General features: G+C 35.7%; 2 protein-coding genes across 3 annotated transcripts; one reads left to right on the top strand and one right to left on the bottom strand.

Annotated features, from left to right (window-relative positions):
* Nucleotides 1-2500: 2500 nt before the first annotated feature.
* Nucleotides 2501-5193, bottom strand: LOC117703958 (olfactory receptor 5AP2). The gene has a single exon (XM_034495863.2). It carries the CDS (start codon nt 4592-4594, stop codon nt 3641-3643), a length of 954 nt encoding a protein of 317 aa, XP_034351754.1. The 5' UTR covers nt 4595-5193; the 3' UTR covers nt 2501-3640.
* Nucleotides 5194-9482: 4289 nt separating this feature from the next.
* Nucleotides 9483-15564, top strand: LOC117704135 (olfactory receptor 5AR1). 2 transcript variants are annotated; one of them, XM_076929006.1, is made up of 3 exons: nt 9483-9626; nt 11382-11488; nt 13106-15564. In XM_076929006.1, exon 3 carries the CDS (start codon nt 13547-13549, stop codon nt 14477-14479), a length of 933 nt encoding a protein of 310 aa, XP_076785121.1. In that variant the 5' UTR covers nt 9483-9626; nt 11382-11488; nt 13106-13546; the 3' UTR covers nt 14480-15564. The 2 variants fall into 2 exon arrangements, with proteins under 2 accessions (XP_076785121.1, XP_076785123.1); XM_076929008.1 differs by lacking the exon at nt 9483-9626 and adding an exon at nt 9633-9996.
* Nucleotides 15565-20294: the final 4730 nt, after the last annotated feature.

Here is a 20294-nt window from a genome sequence, read left to right as displayed (position 1 = left end):
AGCCCTCTAGAAAATCCAGGAGACCTGGGATATGGGAGGCACCTAGTACTCAATGGGGATGACCTTAGCAAGAACAAGTCTTTTCTTAACAGCAAGGCAGGCTTACTCTTACTAGAAAACAAAGCTTTTCTTTTTCAGACTTGGGTTAAATTCATTTAGCAATAAAAGATTAGACACTTTTTTTTTCTATGTTGTAGCTGATTGTTCATCAAGAATGAGTGAGTTCTTTCTGCACTGGCACTTGTGTGTGTGTGTGTGTGTGTGTGTGTGTGTGTGTGTGTGTGTGTGTGTGTGTGTGTGTATGAGAGAGAGAGAGGGAGAGGGAGAAAGGAAAGGAGAGAGAGGAAGAGAAAGAGGGAGAGGGAGAGAGGGAGAGGGAGAAGAGAGGGGTCCCAGATGGAATGCATGAAAATGCATGGACATGTGTGGGTGGATTCATATATGATTGTATGTGAGTTTATACTAGTTGCTTGTGTAAAAGTTCTTTCCTCTGTGAGTGACTTTCTTCTCCTGGTTTATTAGAAATTTATTGCTTCAAACCTCCCTCCAGTCTAAGAAGGAAGAAAGGAGGCTTCAGGGAAAGAGAGGAATAAACCCTAGTGATTGATCCTTTATTTAATCCCCTGCTGCATTAAGATCAGGTGCTAAATGCCAGAGATGGCTATTTCTGGCCTAAGTGGAACTCAGACAGGTGGGCCAACTAGCACTGCAAAGTAATTTAGAATCAGGCAGGTAAACACTTTAATATTAAAAGGCAATCCTAATTTGTGGCAAGACCATGTCTTGCCCCAACAGATGCTCTTTTTCCTTGGCTACTATGGAGAGAAAACAGGAACTCTGAATCTGGCCTCAGGCAAACCCCCCACTGAGACATCCAATAGCCTTCTTTTTAAATTATTTTATTTATTTAAATTTTAAATGTTGTCCTCCTTCCTAGTCTTCCCTCTGCAACTGCCATCCCCTCCCCTTTGCCTCTAAGAGGGTGCTCTCCCACCCACCCACTCCCTTCTCACCCTAGCATCCCCCTTCACTGAGGCAACAACCCTCCACAAGACTAAGTACCTCCCCTCCCATGGATGCCAGATAAGGCAGTCCTCTGTTACATATGTAGTTAGAACCAGGGTCTCATTCATTCAGACTCTTTGGTTAGTGGCTTAATCCCTGGGAGCTCTGAGTGATCAGGTTAGTTGATATTGTTTTTCCTATGGGGTGTAATTACAATCCCCTTCAGCTCCTTTAGTACTTCCCTAACTCTTTCACTGGGGTCCAAGGCTCAGTCCAGTGGTTGTCTGTGAGAATCTGTATTTGTCAACTGCTGCAGAGCCTCTCAGAGGACAGAGAAACATGCTCCTATCTGCAAACATTTCTTTGTATCAGCAATAGTATTGGGATTTGGTGTCTGCAGATGGGATGGTTCCCAAGATCTGGTGACTTGAGATTTTGAGATGGGTGGATGGCCCCATCCCTTAACTGGGGGAGAAGGGCATGTCTATCTTTTGCAGGTGGCCTCTTCAGGTTCTATCTCGATGCTGTTGGGTATTTTAGCTAATGTTATCCCCATTAGGTCCTGGGAGCCTCTCCTCTGGGACTTTCTAGTGGCTCTCCCTTCACCATCCCCCATCCCCCACTATTACATATTTTTATTCATTCTCCTGGCCCTCTGGATTTCTCTCCAGTATCTTCCCATACTTGAACCTGCTTCCCTTTTTTACTTCCACCTCGCCTCTCCCATGCAGATTCCTCCCTCTGTCGGTCTCCTGGTGATTATGGTGATTATTTTGTTTCCCCTTCGAAGTAAAATAGAAGTATCCACACTTTGGCCTTCCTTCTTATGCACAGCAGTCTTATTTATAGCCAGAAGCCAGAAAAAAAAAAAACAAAAAAAACAAAAACAGATATTTCCCAACAGAAGAATAGATACAGAAAATGTTTTGTATTTACACAGTGGAATACTACTCAGCTATTAATAATGATAAGGTCATTTTGCAGGCAAATAGATGGAACTAGAAAATACCATCCAGAGTGAGGTAACACAGACTCAAAAGGACATATATGATATGTACTCACTGATATGTGGATATTAGACCAAAATATCTCAATACCTAAGATTCAACTCACAGACCATATAATAGCCCTCTTCCTTGAGGAGATGAGATAAGTGAAAGAGTGGATATCTTATAAGTTTAACAAAAAGACTCGTGTTCTATTCTTAGCTGAGTGTCTTATGAAGTGTATACCTTTTGGATCTATGCCAGAATTAATCTAACTTATTGAGTTAATGCAATCAATGAACCTTGAAACAGAAATTGCAAAATGGGCTTGTTTACAAAATGGATAATAAGCAAACTGGCCCTTAAAGAGAACTTTTATTTTATAAGTAGTTTCAGTTTTCTCATCATATAATACAAAGTTATTTATCCTCTGTCCAAACAAGTTTAGCTCCCACCATATACCACACACATACACACACACACACACACACACACACACACACATACACACACACACACATACACACACACACACACACACACACATACACATACACACACACACATACACACACACACATACACATACACACACATACACACACACACACATACACACACACACATACATACACACACACACATTAATATGACAGACATTTTAACTTGACAAATGTTTATTGTAAACCACCTGAATGATTGAATGATTCAGGCAGTATAACAGTTAAAATACTGTGATTCTGACGTGAAAAACATTAATAAATAAATTGACATAGTAAACAAATGATCACTTATTCTTGCTCTAGTCCTCAATTTATATAATAACTGCCAAAATATCTTGTTGTGTCTCATTTAGGACAGTTGACTGCAGAATATGTGGAACATGATACCTTCTGCAGTCATTCAGGGCTGTTCAGATGACTCAAAGTCTTCAATATGTCCCTAAGTTCTAGGCATTTGAGCAAATGATAGTCCTCATATAATTTCCATGATTGGAACTGTGCCCTGCTAGAAGGATTGCCTAACTACAAATGATGAATATTCGTACTGCCAACATACAGACAAACAGGCCACTGTGGAAGTGCAGTTTAAGATAGGAAAGAACTACCAGAGCCTAGTTCTTTATGCATTCATCATATCCCATTCTATCTGCCTAATTCTGCTTTCCCCCGATAATACAACCCAATAGCCATTCTGAAAACAACATCTCTTTGTCTCCAAGATAATATAAGAAGCCAAAATTAATACATGTGAGAAAGATTTCAAATACACATATAATAATATAAATACACATGTAATAATATTATAATAATATAATAATATAATAATAATAATATATAATACACATGTGTATTATATATACACACATACCTATTAAAGCAAATTGAGGAACTGCAATTACTTAAATATATAAACTGAAACTAGAGCACAGGACAAATAATTTCCAACATTTGTATACCCAGACCTCCTCAAGTATTGTCATGATTCATCATAAGTGCCCACGTGGACATATATATGACACTAGAAAATAAAGATGAATGTTATCTCAAATCATCAGTGTTACCCCAGAGAAGGTTACAAGCAAGTATGTTGTAAAAAATTTTAAAATACAATACAATCAACATAGGATAAAAATATATACCCTGGCCTCAAAGCACATAATTCTTTAAGATTTTCTTCACTGCTTTCTTAACATCTTTATTTTTTAAACTATAGATGAGAGGATTAAGCATTGGTATCACTACTGTATAAAACACAGAGACAACTTTGTCTTGCTCCATAGAGTAGCTAGAGGTGGGACGTAAGTACATGAAAAGAATTGTTCCAAAGAAAATGGTGACAGCCATGAGGTGGGAGGCACAGGTAGAGAAAGCTTTGTGTCTTCCCTCTGCAGAAGGCATCTTCAATATGGCAATGAGGATGCACAGGTAGGAGATGAGAACAATCAGAACACAGCTGATGACATTGAAACTGGAGAAGGCCATGATCACAATGCCATTAATGCGAGTGTCAGAGCAAGAGAGTTTGAGCAGGGGTGGGGTGTCACAGTAGAAATGATTGATCTTATTAGAGCCACAAAAGGACAATCTGAAAGTCATCCCTGTGTGGATGGCTGCATTGCCAAACCCTGCTAGGAATGAGGTGGACACCAACATGAAACAAATTCTCCCAGACATGAGAACTGGGTATAGCAGGGGATTCCAGATGGCCGCATAGCGGTCATAGGCCATCATGGCTAGTAGGAAGCATTCAGTTCCCAAGAAGGAGCCAAAGAAGAAGAATTGGGCAGCACACCCATTGAATGAAATGCCTTTATCCTCAGCCATGAGGTTGACTAGCATCTTAGGGGTGACAGAAGAAGAATAAGAGGCATCAACAAAGGAAAGGCTGCTGAGAAAGAAGTACATAGGTGTGTGCAGACTTCGGTCAATCTTAATCAGGGCCATCATGCCCAAATTACCCACCAGTGTCATCATGTAGATGATCAGAAACAATGTAAAGAGGATGCCTTGCAGGTCTGGATTGTCTGAGAGGCCCAAAAGGATAAATTCTGTCACCTCTGTGTCATTTTTATCCTGGATTTCTTTTATGGTTCTGACCATCTGTGCTGCAACACAAGACTTGTTAGAACATGAATTAATTTCTATGTATGCCGAATATAGTTGGTATAAATACTAACAAATGTAATGGTAACAACACAAATACACACATAGGTGTTCAATACACACAAATTCTTACAGAATAGTTAAATATTAAGATCAGAGTCATATGTATTGCTCACATATAACTGTCTTTATTATTAATGATTAACAAAATTATAAATATTTATGTCCTGTACATACAACTGTAGAAACGTGGCTCATGTTACTTAACTAGCTGATGCCTCCTTCTCAGTTTACAGAAAGTAACTTAAAATAATAAAAGTTAACAAAGTGAGTCCTAAGTGACAAGGAAGACCTTAGATACTTGGGTTTTATGGCCAATAAAACAATTGAGGCTATCCTCAGGCAGACACAGGACTTAAATCAACTAACCATCAGGAAAGTTCAGTAATAGACTCTATTGATTATAGAACCAGACTGTAGGATGTGTAAACATTTATGATTAAAAAAAAAGTAAGTAGTCAATGAAATTCAAAAGTTTTACTCAAAGCCACAAGATCACAAAAGAACTATAATAAATCAGTTTAACTATGGATAACACTTATATACTAGATCACTCAAACTTACCGAAAAGATTTTCAATAATTTTACTAGAATAAAAGACAAATGTATGAATATATACAAATATAATTCTAAAACTAATTAAACAGTTATAGGAATGTAAGCATTATTTTAAAAAGTAACATGTTACTCTTTGAAGAAACACAATTTTGATATTTACCTTACCATTTAAAATAAATTTAGTTAATAATACTAACATCATGACATGACCAGAACACATAGCATGTAGAAGAGCCTTCTGATAATAGTGAGTTAAAAGGAATAGTCTAATATCGTAAAATATGATTTGAAATGATGTTAACACCTACAACATAAAGTGAAGTCAAATGTAAGAGAAAATAGAAAAGAAAAAAGAAACTCAAAAGATAAGCAGCCTCATCATCCCATCAAAAACTTAGACAACACTCCCATACAGAAGGGCTTGCTCTTCATGATTACTTCAGAACACAATTTTCATGATCTCATAATTTACTAATAGATTAAATTGATTTAACCTGCTTAGGAAATTACATTCAATATGTCAATCTTCCCACTTATCACTCACCAATAAATGTTACTTGGCACTTTCTAAAATAAAATCACAAGGCCAACATTACCCATTACTTTTGCTCTCAGTGATGATAAAGATGCAAATCAATATCCACATCTGGTTAGAAGAGCATAAAAGACCTAATTTTTTCTTACAGAAATATCCATACATACAGATTGATATTGAAAAATAGCTTCCATTGAAATTCAACACTCAGGAGCTAAGTACTATAATCTCTTCTATTTTCATATTTACTGAAACACTGTTGAGGTGTTATTGCTTCTGCTAGTATATATCAGTGACTCACTGGCACAGACAAACTTTGAGAATAGCATCTTCATGGTCTGGAGAGATTGCTCAGTGGTTAACAGTACTGGCTGCTCATACAGAAGACAAGAGTTTGATTACCAGCATTCATACGGTAGGTAGCTTGTAACCACATATAATTCCAGTTCCTGGCAATCCAATGTTCCATGGATATTGTACATATATGATTCATAGCCACACATGCAGACAAAACACTCGTAAACATAAAATAAATACATTTAAAAATAATTTTGTCTCTTGAAAGTAAAGATAAATCTCTTTTGTTAGATTTCCAAATATGATTCTCATGGAAGCAGAAGTCTAAAAAAAATAGTGAAAATAAAATGCCTCAGTGGTGCTAATGAAGATGAGTAGAAAGAAATTTTTCATTAAGAAAAGCAAGTATTGTAATGTGCCGAGTACACTTTATGTCTATTCTCGATAAGCCCTGGGTTAAATATTTTAGTTATATTATTTTGTTAAATATCTAGAAGATAAGAAAAGAGCAAATCTAAGGTACAAATTAACTTTCAGAGTCACATAGCCACATCAATGGAGCATAAATTTATACTCAAATTGAAATCTCATTTAGCCGATATCTGAGCTCATTTACAGTAACATCATGAATGTTGAAGTGGACACTAGTGCCTAGAGGAATAGTAGCTCAATTTTATGGGCTCTGTTCAAACTTCTGAATTGGCTTAGTTACAGTGAAAAATCAAAAGTCATCTCAGGATGCAGCTCAGTGGTAGAACACTGACCGAAACATGTGTGAGGTTTGAGTCAACCCTAATTGCGGCCCCCAAAGTTCATGCTGTCTCCCAAGGAACGTTGACTTTATATATTTGTAAAAAAAAAAAAAAAAAAAAAAAACAAAAAAACAAAACAAAACAAAAAACCTGTTTACATCTTTATTTGTGAATCATGCTTTTCTGTCTTTTTTTCTTCATATGTAAACCCTCTCTGTGTTTAAATTGGGACTCAAGACATTCCTGTACAGCTGCTGTATGGCTGGGATTACAGGGATGAGCCCCCAAGCCTCACATTCCTCCTTCATTCTAACAAAGATATATTTTGTTTCTTTGTAATATGCCTCCTGCTTTGCAGTGAGATTGCAGTCAAACCCAAAGTCCTGACAATACTGAACAGGACTTTCTATGTCAATATCTATCTGAAAAAAAAATTCTGTAAAGTATGCTAACATTTTTCTTGAATTTAAATGATAAGAAGGATTATATAGGAGAAGTTGGAAGAAAGAAGGAAAAGGGAAAAACTTGTAATTTTATTACAATCTCAAAATAAAATAAAGAAAAAACTGAATTTTTTAAAAAGAACATAGCATCATATTACTTGCTGTTTATGTCTACTCTCACAGCTACAAATATCTGAGTAATAAAAATGGGTGAAGAGTTAATTTAACATATGTTCTTTATCTCTCGGTACTTTTGGAATTTTGAATCAGTTAGTAACTTAGAAAATTAATACCAAGATAGCTTTTGCTTCAAATCAGAATATTTAAAACATTCCCCTTACCTTATCTATCTACTTGACCTCTTTTGATCCTGCTATTTCTGGTCTATGCCTAAATTCACAAGCAGGCACACCTGTAGTAGGAGCACACGTCCTGACCTTCTTGAAGGAGCTGTTGAACTTCTTGACTCAACAAACAAAAGAAATTTAGATTTTTTTCTTCATGTTTCCTTAAAGGTGAACACTCCAACTTATATTGCAATGAAGTGCCTTTTAAAAGAGACCATTAGTCACCAAGAGACCATTAGTCACCATGGTCCAGCTGTGTGTGGGCCACAGTTGCCTGAAACTTCAGAACACATTGCACAGTATCCGCACTCATTTTAAATATGATGTGGTTTCATTCCACGTTCTCTGGGAATTGATTCTCTCATGTGGCATCCATGTAATATACGTATTTCCTCTCTGAAGATAAGAAACCATTAAGTCTCCTTTGTATTTCTTTACTTCTCCCTTGAGATCCAAAGCCTATTGGAGAAAATTTTTTTTTGAGCACTATAATTTTAAGTACTATTTTACATCATTTCTCTGTGCTCTCCAAAAGCTGTGAAACTGTGTCTGCTTGGAAAATTTGAGTCCAGGACATAGCAAGTTAGACATATCTCTAGTGCCCCTTTCTACAAGAAAGCTATGTACACACAAGAAGTTTGGCCGTTGGATGATACTTTGGGGTGAAATGAAAGAGGCACTGGGCAATTGAAACCCCAAGGGTTGTTTGGGAATATGACACCTCAGTTCTGTGTTTCAGTGACTGTGTGTCCTTGAATGTTTCTTAGCTATATCAATTCTAATGACTTTGGAGACGAAAGTAATGAATGTGAATTGCATTCAGTACACAGAGATAATCAGTAAATAAGATTACACATGCACCGTTATAAAAGAGAAACAAATTTGTGATAGAATGGGGGGACAAAACAGGTATTGAAGGAGGAAATTAAGGGAGAAAAAAAATGCAAATACCCTAGCCAAAAAAATAAAATTACAAGAACAGCATTCCCTTATTCTTATATCCATTTTATAAACATATAAAAAATGTTCATAAACATAATTATTAAAATGTAGAGTGATATGAGGTTTCCTAGTAAGACTCTGAAGCTGCATTGTATAACCCTGAAATCTGACCTGATTACTCCAGTGGATGACCACAGCCTGGGCTACATAGAGAAATCCTGCCTGCCTCAATCTATTGTTTTAACGTCCTGTATCACTCATAGATGGTACCAGAACTATGCATAATCAATATGCAAGTTTGGATGAGTTTAGACATTTCAGTCATATTTCACAAAAATATGTAATTAACAGACTCATACACCTCTGAAAGTTTTGTCTTTCTTTGCTTTCTTTGTTACACATGATACCTTTTCTTTAATACATTCATGTAATTCTGTAAGAAATGGCATTTTCAATGGATTTTCAAGAATAAAGAGAAAGCCTTTTCATTCATCCCCTAAACCATACCACACAGGAGTCTTTAGCGTAGACAAAAAGCCTGAACCTACATGGCATATCTTTAATATCAGTACTGGGGGAGCAAGAGGCAGGCAGGTCTCTGTGAATTCAAGGAGAGCCTGGCTTACATTGGGAATTCCATTCCATCCAGGGCTGCAGAGTTAGACCTTGTATCAAAAAAGGGTAATGAAATGAAATGAAATGAAATGAAATGAAATGAAATGAGGTAATGTTTAGTATTTACAACAGATCATCATTACAGTACAGTATCGTCAAATAAGCTTGTACATGTTTTTATTATTAATCTCAAAGGAAAAAGAAAGTAAAATTCCTTAGGGGAGGGCACTTATGCATATCTCTGAGTCTCTGGTGAATGTAAAAAATCATTTCATGATGTTTCTTTTGGAAAACAATGCCTGACTCTGAGAATTAAATACCCCCCGCACACAGGCACAACAGCAGGATGAACAAGCGGCTCTGAAACAAATGTCAGGAAGATTCACCGCCTTTCAATTAGTCGCAGAATAGTCACTCAGTAAGACTGTCCATCTAAGAAGAAGATCTTATCTTCAGCCTGCTACTAACATGTAGAAACAGGTTAGCTTTCTACTGGGGCAAGACCGGGAAGAGATATAATCTGCTCAGCGAAGATTCACTTTGGCCAGTGTTGCTCTGAGTACTAGCTCTTATGGTCACCAGGTCCTTATACCACATTCCAACAACAAGACATGGGCTTGGTTTTAACTGCTAGCTGTTATTAGAAATTAGAATCTAGAAAATGATAGAACTGAAGCTTTTCTCCACCACATCCAATTCACACTAAAAGAACAGTCCACAGAACAGAAACAATTACTGCAAATGCTGCAGCAGGGTCTCCAGACACTTAATACATATCCTTTCACAGAAACTTTGTTTTCAGCTGAAGCATATAAATCTGAAATGTGTTTGCCTACCACAAACTTCAACAGTAAGTTTCTAAACTTTGCTTAAATAGTTCTGTTTGTGGCTAAATATTATCAATAAAAGTATTGATCACATATGCTTCTATTCTTCATAGGTATTGAATATTTATTATTAGAGGCTGAATCTGAATATTACAGCCTACTTTCTACTCATTTTAAAATTTAACTGACTTGCCTTAAAATTAAAATACTCTTTCTTTAGCAGTAAAGACAGCGGGTGATGTGTCACCACTATGAAACAAACATTAAATACCTTTTGACAATTATGAACATAAACTTATATTAAATTAAAAATTAATCCTAGTTACACAACAATCAAATGCATTCAATACTAAACACATAAGAATCATTGCACCCAGCACCATAGATATAGTCTAACTGAATTTTGTATAATATCTAAGATAGATATGTTTCCTCCCATTAACAAGTGAAAAATCCATGAAGACAAATACTGTTCTGGGAACTACTAGCAGTAAATGCTAATGCCTGCACTTCTCTGTCCACAACACAAGAGAACAAGCAGGGGGCATTGTAGTGAGTGAAGCATCTTCTCACATTTGCTCTCTTTGAACAAAATGTTGAATCTATAAGGAGGGAGGGATTTCCTGCAAACCACATTGCACTTGCGTGACATAGCCAGGTGTGTGTCTGAGACTTAACTCATTGCAAGGTATCTCTTATTCCTATACGTGTTACAGTTCAGTGTCATGCTGTGAAACAAATAATGACTAGGTCTGGGTCTTTTTCTACAAAATTATAAAATTGACTTTTTTCTTTCAATAAGAGTATTTCCTTTCTTGATGAGAAAAAAAAAGCCATTCTAGAAAGGGTTAAGCTACTACATATGCATAAGTGTGTGAGAGTGTACACATACTTGCCACAGTTCATGTATGAATGTGAATGTGAATGTAAAAGAACAGCCTCAGGTATTGGTCCTTCATAGGCCATACCAACTGTCCTGTGAGCTGCCAGGAATTCATCTGTCTACCTCCTAGCAGTCCTAGAAACCCTGAGGCTGAATACGTACATGTATTATTTTCCCAGGCCTTACATGAATCTGAGGGTCCAAACTCAAATCCTCACTATTAGGTGGAAGCCACTTTACCCATGGAGTCCAATCTAAAAAATTTTTTTTTATTATTTTTATTGCTGCTACTAATGGATTGTTTTCAAATTTCTAAATGAGGCATCAAGGGTAAGAAATGAATACAATATAAAAAAAAATCCAACTCATAACCATATGATTGTTCAACTAATGCAAAACATGACTTTGCAAATCTCCTCAGAAGAATCCCTAAGAAGGCTGACTTGTGAAATAATACATGTTTTCAAATGCAGAAATGAGGTGAAGTGTTACCTAATTTGCTTTTGTTTCTTCTTGATTCTTTAGACAGATATAATGAAATATAATTGACATCAACTATACCTGAAGTACATTCAATTTGACATAGTTCAGTATGTGTACACAAGCATGAACTCATCGGCACAAACTGTATGGTAAGCTCATTGCACTGCTCCCTCTTATCTATGTCTGTATGTGTGCATCTCCCTCTCTCTCTCTCTCTCTCTCTCTCTCTCTCTCTCTCTCTCTCCCTCTCTGTGTGTGTGTCTGTGTGTGTGTGTGTCTGTATGTGTGTGTTATATGTCTGAATTCCATCACTATTGATGGAATGAACCTATCATTTTCTACATTTTTGAAAATGGTATAATTCAAGGTGTTCACATTCACATTTTATGTCTTTGTTCTTTGGGTATAATTACTTTTGTACTCAGCCTTTATCATAAATATATCAGTAGTCTTACCTTTCTTTTCAATGGAGTAGTGTTGCACCATGTGCCCACACTATAGTCTATTAGACGTGTCTTCTATGCATAGGCACTTCATTTGTTTACATTTTTGATGGATGATTCATAAAATCATTATATAGGTTTATTTTTATAAGAGAGTACGTACTTGTACACTTTACATTTCTACTAACAATGATAAATTCTTTTATTGTCTTGTTAAAACTTGTATCCAAATTCAACTATACACACACACACACATATATTTTACTTTTATTTTATTTGTGTTTCCTTACATGACTATTTGAGCATTTTGTTTTTTAAGTATTAAATTTATTTAAAACCAAACATAAAGTTCTGTATAATCAAGAATGACACAATTTTATAATCATGTTTTTAAACCTTAGGTCAAATTTTAAATATATTTCTTATTATAGAAGTATCTGTGTAAGAGAGTATATATGGATAAGTATGCACATATCCATGTATGTGCAGTTTCATACAAAGATCAATTAAAAGGGAATAAAATCTATAAGAGCGAGAGTTGCAGGTATTAGTGAACCACCTGATATCAAACCCTCTGTGATATCAGCATGTGCTCTTAACAAATGAACCATCTTTCCTGAAACTCAATTAGAATAATGGTTTTAGAAAACTAAATTTTATTCTCTAAAAATGAGAATCACAAATAATATAATGGACAACTTTCACAACTGTCTTTATATTTTTATTCAGACATCACATCCATAGAATCCTGAGTTTTTCTTACTGAGTTCTTAGGCTTCTTTGTAAGTTAAGAATATAAGCTTTTGACAAAAAGGTGCTCCCAAATAATATCTTATAGGCTGATCTTTCCATTCTCTTTCTCGACTGATCTAATGGAGGTGCCAATGCACACAATGGACAAAGAATGAGTTGACAGATATATGTGTGCAAATCAATGAACTCCTAGAATAATGTATATCTTGGATACTCTTCTTTGCTCTGATTGATCTTGTGAACTGGTATTGTTTAAATAGAAAAACAGAGCAAAGGATACAACTTGTAACTGTTCCTAATCTTAGAATTTAATCTTATCTTCAGTGAATGGCCACAACATCATGACTACATATTTCCCTCTGCTTCCTCTTCTTTGTTAGGGAGCAAACCACTGAAAGCCAGTAGGTTTATGAAGCCATTATACCCATTTCTAAATTACTTTCTACTCTGTCTTGTTTGGTTTGATGTGGTTTGGCTTGCCCACTGCCTTTAATTCTACAAGTGAACAGACAGCTCTCTAATGGAGGGGAATGACACATCACACATATATATTTCTGTGTTTTGTTTCAGAAAGACAGAAGAACATCACATCTGATCTTTAATGCTAGTGAATACAGTGTATTATTAATAACAAAGACCAGGTCAAAAATCTGGTGTTGTATATAAATGACCTCAGCTTTCTAAATGACTTAAGAGGCAGAACTTACTCTCTCATGAAGCTCAACATCTTCCATGCATGAGTGCACTTGGAAAGGACACAAAATCTTGACCAAAGTCCCCTGAGCCACTGTAATAGTCACTGAATTGAATTAGTGGATAAAAAGTTGAGTATCTTCAAAAGAAAGCCTTCTTTTATTATAAGGAAAAAAAAGTCTATAATATCCTAAGCGCATATTGCCTAAGTTTATTTTTGGAAATTTCAGTGACTGAAAATTTACTAAACTCATTAACTATACGTGTTTACACACACACACACACACACACACACACACACACACACCATTTAGAACAATGGATAAAGAAAATCACTCAGTCGTGACCGAATTTATCTTTATGGGCATAACTCAAGACCCTCAGCTGCAGATCATCTTTTTTGTGGTCTTCCTCATTGTCTACCTGGTCAATGTGCTAGGGAATGTTGGCATGATCATCCTGATCATAACAGACAGCCAGCTTCACACGCCCATGTACTTTTTCCTCTGCAACCTCTCCTTTGTTGACCTGGGCTACTCATCAGCCATTGCTCCCAGGATGCTGGCCGATTTTCTAACTAAGCACAAAGTTATCTCTTTTTCCAGCTGTGCCACCCAGTTTGCTTTCTTTGTAGGTTTTGTGGATGCTGAGTGCTATGTCCTGGCTGCCATGGCCTATGACCGTTTTGTGGCCATCTGCAGACCTCTCCACTATAGCACTCTCATGTCCAAGAAAGTCTGCTTGGTCCTAATGCTGGGCTCTTACTTGGCTGGCCTAGTGAGTTTAGTGGCCCACACTTCTCTCACTTTCAGCCTCAGTTACTGTGGTTCCAATATCATCAACCATTTCTTCTGTGAAATTCCACCACTCTTGGCTCTGTCTTGCTCAGACACATACATTAGTGAGATACTGTTGTTTAGTTTGTGTGGCTTCATTGAGTTCAGCACCATCCTTATCATCTTCATCTCCTATGCCTTCATTCTCATTGCCATCATCAGAATGCGATCAGCTGAAGGCCGCCTAAAGGCTTTTTCCACCTGTGGGTCCCATCTTACTGGTGTCACCCTATTTTATGGTACAGTCATGTTCATGTACCTGAGGCCAACATCCAGCTACTCCCTGGACCAGGACAAATGGGCCTCTGTGTTCTACACAATTATCATTCCTATGCTGAACCCCTTGATCTACAGTTTGCGGAACAAGGATGTAAAAGCTGCTTTCAAAAAACTGATTGGAAAGAAACCTCAATAATTAAAAGAATTAAAATATGATTTTCTAGACGTAAGAAAAAATGTAACAGGACAGTGTTAGGATATAGAGAGTGTAAAATGTCACCCAAGTTATCTCCTTACTGAAAATATGTCAAAGATGGAAGAATTTTCTAAAACATTTGCAATCTAAATCTCACCAAGTTTCAATCACAACTATGAAAGGTAGAAATTATCTCATTTTACAGATAATAAAATTAAAACACTAGCAAGTCAACAAACTTGTCAAAATTAATGGAATATAAACTGATCCAAGGACCACACTTCCTATCGCAAACACTCAGGTTATAAATTATCTATAAATCAACAAGCATTCAAATTCTGTGACTTTGAGCAATATAATCTTCATGAAATTGCTTGATATCTCTAAAATCCAGTTTACCTTTTAACATTAAAAACTTAATATTGTTTTGAATTTATAACTTCATATAATGTGTTTTGATGAAATTCACCCCCCATCTTCTTCTCTTTCATTCCTTCCATATTTCCTATCCTATTTTTCCTCCAAAACTCACATACATTTATTTTAAATCAGTGAGTCTACTAAATGATGCTATATGTACAATAATGTATAACCCCATGCAGGGGGAGGGGGTATGGAATAGGGGGCTTCCAGGGGAAAACCAGGAAAGGGGATAACATTTGAAATGTAAATAAAGAAAACATCCAATAAAAAAAAAAGACACCAGATTGATCATCTCTAAATGGGAAACCTTATAACATTTTAAAAGTTGCACCACATCTTCTACTAGTTTTCCATCATATAAACAATGTTTAATATGCAGCAATTACTTATACTATTTTTGATTTATAAGTTAACTATCTGTATTTATGACTGACCATAATCACACCAACAATATGTGATAATAAACTGAAGATGAATTTTTTTTAACTTTTAGGCTGAAGTTGTAGATTGAAGTGTTTCCATAAAGCCCTAAGTACAAGAGAATTGTAGATATAAATTCAATCATCATGGTTTTGATCCTAGTCTTACAATCTCTGTCAGTTAAATCTTTTTATCTCTATGAAGATCAGTTTTTAATCAATAAAATGAAGGTTATATTCATATTTTATTGATACTATGAGTTTGCATAATTAATAGTTCAATAAATTCTGTTATGTTTGAAAGGGCTGAGCTCCTTTACCTACTGAATGTTTTTACAATAATCATAAAATAATAAATATATCAATTACATTCTCCATAATAGGTTGTACAATTTATAATCATTGGTATTCTCCAAAACCAATGTTGGTATTACTCCCTTAATGACAGTAAACCAAAATTGGATAAAATGGGCATGTATAGATATATCAAAGTGACATAAAACTGAGAGTCAATTGCACTTGCTCTGCATTTGATCTAACTGAACTTAGGTGATAATATTTCAAACAATCTGTGGTTAAGACTAATGGACAATATAAGATACATACTTATCCTAGATAAAATGCAAATATTTCACAGGAAAAGTAATAATAAATATTTTTTAAAAAATCACAGTGTTCATCAATTCACCAAGTGAAAGTCATTTTTGACAGAGATGAGGAAAATATTATGAAGAATACAGCATTTGAATCATCTTTAACACTTGAACCAAAAAGTTAAAGAGAAGAAAATGAGTCAAGTAGTTTATACTAGCCAGATAAGTAAGGTATGGTGTCAGAAACAGTTGTTTGGGCTGAATTTGCTAGTGAGAGCTTCCTGGTGAAAGTGAAATGAACCTTCAATATCTGGTAACAATTTAAAGACAAAGAGTTAATTACTTTAGAAGAAAGGAGTTTATATATTATGAGAACAGAATCACTGTTCTCTGAAATCATGTCTTATAGCCACACTGACAGCACTCTGCCTTCCAGAAGTCTATGTTTCAGGCTTTATTCTATCATGGAATTTTCACTCTCTGTAAATTCTTGCTTGTTCCAGCCACTGTTCTCCAAACTCTAAAAATCCACTTGCAACACACAAAGTTTTATTATATGTTACACAGCATCACTTCTTTATAAACCATTCCTAGGCTATTTTCAATTTTCTGAGAAAATGCCAAATTCATTTCCAGAGTGGCTGTACGAGTTTGCACTCCTACCAGCAATGGAGAAGTGTTCTCCTTGCTCCACATCCTTGCCAGCGTGTGTTGCCACTGCATTTTTTATTTTATCCATTTTTATGGGTATAAGGCAGAATCTCGGAGTCTATTTGATTTGCATTTCCCTGATAATTAAGGATGTTGAACATTTCTTTTTTAACATAATAAGCATTTTTTTAACATTTGTTGAATTAAAAACGAATGAATTAAACACTTAGGGGGAGAATAGTTAAATTCATTTAATAAGTAAGGAGACATTTTCTCTTGTCCTGTAAATATAACTATATATATTAGACTTCTTGTTATAAATGATTATTTCCAGTAATAAAATACATTAAAGAATATTAAATAAATAATTTGTGAGTAAATGTGGAGCACACACATGAATATGTACATACACATGATTATATGAAACAGCTAATATTTAGAAGTATGTCAGGGTGTTTAGTGTATAATACACTTAAATAAAGATCAGTGAAAAGCATACAGTTTTTATGGGTGAAAATGTGAAACTGACTTGTTCATTTTATTATCCAGCAAACTGTAATTCCATGCTTACTGTATAACAAGCTGGGATACTGGATAACATAGTGATGTTTTCTCCTTCAGAGCCATGAATTAGCTTACCATCCTTGCCTTGCTGATAGAGAAAGAGAACAGGGAAAGGATGTAAAAGCCCTGCACAAGTTGCACTTAGGACTCTGGATCCAGAACAACTGGAATGGAGGCTATTTTAAAAGCCAATGTTTGTACATGGGATACGTTCTGGGCTGCCTTGAGGAGAATTGAAGTGCCAGGTTTGAAGGATATCCAAGGGGGGACCACACCGGCTCAGAGAAGAAGGGGGTAAGAGAAGGATTGTGGGGGTTAACAGGAGGGGTTCAGTGAGTCGGATGTAAAGTGAATAAGAAAAAAATTAAATTAAATTAAAAATAATCACACACACACACACACACACATACACACAAATGAACATGGCAATGAAAGCCCATTTCTCATGAGCCCTCTATCCTCAGGTATGAAAGAGACTTCTTATGACAGAGTGGTAGAGGTTAAACATGTTGGAAAAGAGAATTTCCAGAAGATCTCAAACAAGTGTAATGAGCGGGAACTCTTCTGGAAGCCATAGCAGTACACTCAGTACCAACCTTCCCACCAGCAGCAGTGAAAACCCAAACCTCTAGATATTAAAAATTCCTTCTGAAGCAGATATCAGAATGTGTTCAGAATGTGGAATGAAAGAAGTGTGCTATGGAAACTTAGACCCAGTAGAAATAGTAAAAGTGACCATTGTAAACTGACTTCTGCATCCCTGTTGAACATTTTTTTATGTTTTCAATTTATTAGAGAAATAAAAATTACATTTTGGAGATAAATTATTTAAATAATCTTTTTTTTAAATGGTAGATATTATTGAAAACATCTCAATGAAACACTCAAAATAATTTTTGAGCAAATACATGACCAGTGTTCAACTAAATTGACAACATATTATAATATATTTCTCTGTCAGTAATTTATCATTTGCTAATATATTTATATTGCACTGTGTATCCAAAGATCAAATTGGGTATTAAATAATTGCTTCCTCCATTGTAAATCCAAAGTTGTAATGGAATATTAATGTTAGTTACATAATACACATTTAGTTTTATGAAAATAATAAGCAAAGATTTGGCATTTAAATTTTAACTGAATGTATGTTCAAAATATTTTAGAGACTTAATATTTCCTGAATGTTTTTCATCCTCCTGTTATACAACGAACATTTCTTTTTTTTTTTTTTTTGAGCTCCAATCTTTATTGCATAGAGAAAGAAAAAGTTTCTACCCTTTTAATGCTAAATGAATAAAACCAACGTTTGAAAAAAAAAAAAAAAAAAAAAAAAAAAGCTTTGCTCCTTTTAATAAGACTAAGCCTGCCTTGTTATTAAGAAAGAACCTGTTCTGTGCCATGGTAAGGAGAAGCCTGCCTCCTCCTTCTGCTCTCTGAAGCTTCTTCTTTTTTCCTCTTTTCCTCTGCATTTTGAACAATGCTCTCTTAGTTTCTTACGTTACCCATAGTTTATAAATTATTCCACTCTGCATGCTTCTTCTAATCTTGTTCTCTCATCCTGCTCTGAAGTTACTACAATGCTCTTACTCTGTATGTCTTGTCTCCCAAAGCTATGCCTATACATTTAAGTTCTTGAGTTCAGTTCTGCCTTAAAAGAGTTCTTTCCAAAAACTTCTCCTCAGCTCAGTTCCCTCTCATAGCTCAATTCTTCTCAATTCAGTTCTTCTCAGCTCAGTTTTGACTCTTCTCCTTGTCCTTAGCATTTTAACATCTTTCAAAATACATGATCACATGTTTCAAAGTTTGTCACAAAATCACACAGATAATCAAATCATAAATTGTAATAGAAGTTTACAACAGAGAATGTTTACATGCATATCCATCACCTGTCTCAGCTCCACAGGTTCACTGAAGGTTTAAAACCATAACTAAGTTATTAGTAAAGTTTTGTATAGATAAACACAGTCAACATTTTATCGTCTGTCTTAGCACCTACAATAAATCATTAGTTCCCTTTTTATGACCTTTGTTCAGTTGTTTTACAACCTCTTGGAATGTGCTCTTTTTTTTTTAATTTTTTTATTTTTTTTTATTAGATCTTTCATTTACACTTCAGATACCGTCCCGTTTCCCCATTCCCCCCCACCTTAGAAAACCCCTATCCCATGCCCCCTTTTCATTTTGCATTTATACATTTTTTTAAGAAATATTAATCATAGGCTTTATAAGTTTGGTATTGTTCAATCAGAGGTGTAACCCACTACCCAACCTAGATATATCAACTATCTTTGACTGGTGGAGATACATGAACATCTGCTTCCCTGTCTCCCCCCTCTATCTCTCTTTCATCACCTAGCTTCTCCTCTCCTTCTTCTTCTCCTCTTCTTACTCCTTTTCTTCCTCTCAGTACTCCTCCCACCTTAGCTCCTCCTACACATCACCCTTCCTGTTAAAAGGAAACTTTTCTCTCAAAATACAATTAGAGCATAATTATGCCTATTTGTACCAGTGAGGTACAAGATAGTCCTAATACCCAGTCCATCCTTTTGTTGACTAACCAGCACCTCTGTCATCTATCCTAACTAAAACACTAAGTTCTGAACCTGGCTTTTTCCTTGGCTTTAGGATGAATGTCAGCTGATGACCATACACTCAGATCTTTTCTCTCAAAGTAAATAGCTATAAGTTTTCAACCCCATCAGAAATCCAGAATGACTGAGTTGACTATAATTGTGGGAAGCACAAAGCATAGCTTCTAAAACTTAGCCAATTTATAGAGACCTCTGAACACCTGGACACTCGCTCTACTTCAAAACGTTGGAGCATCTGTTCTTCTGCCTTCTGGCCCAGGATCATCTGACAGACCTTAGTGCTGCAGAATTATTAAGGGCTGATTACTCTGTCTGGGCAGATATAATCAGTCGACTATTCTGCAAGTGTGTCCTTTTCTGGACAGTAATTTGTCTGTAGAAGGAAAGTGGCAATTCTTGCCTAGTGGCTGTCTCACCACAACTGGAGTAACTCCAAGGATGCTCAATTTCTTCTTAGAATTTAACATAGGAAGCTGTCCGGAGCAGACAGGTCTCTAATGAAAATGAACATTAATACTGAAATGTTTGTCATGTCAATTCTAAGGATTTCTGATGTTTTGAAAACCAGCTA

Source organism: Arvicanthis niloticus, chromosome 2 (assembly GCF_011762505.2).
Source record: "Arvicanthis niloticus isolate mArvNil1 chromosome 2, mArvNil1.pat.X, whole genome shotgun sequence".
Taxonomy (NCBI): Eukaryota; Metazoa; Chordata; class Mammalia; order Rodentia; family Muridae; genus Arvicanthis; species Arvicanthis niloticus.
This window is presented reverse-complemented; position numbering and strand designations above follow the sequence as displayed.

Excerpts from the sequence above, each read along its gene's own strand:
- LOC117703958 (XM_034495863.2), bottom strand. The coding sequence starts at position 4,594 with ATGGTCAGAACCATAAAAGAAATCCAGGATAAAAATGACACAGAGGTG.
- LOC117704135 (XM_076929006.1), top strand. The coding sequence starts at position 13,547 with ATGGATAAAGAAAATCACTCAGTCGTGACCGAATTTATCTTTATGGGC.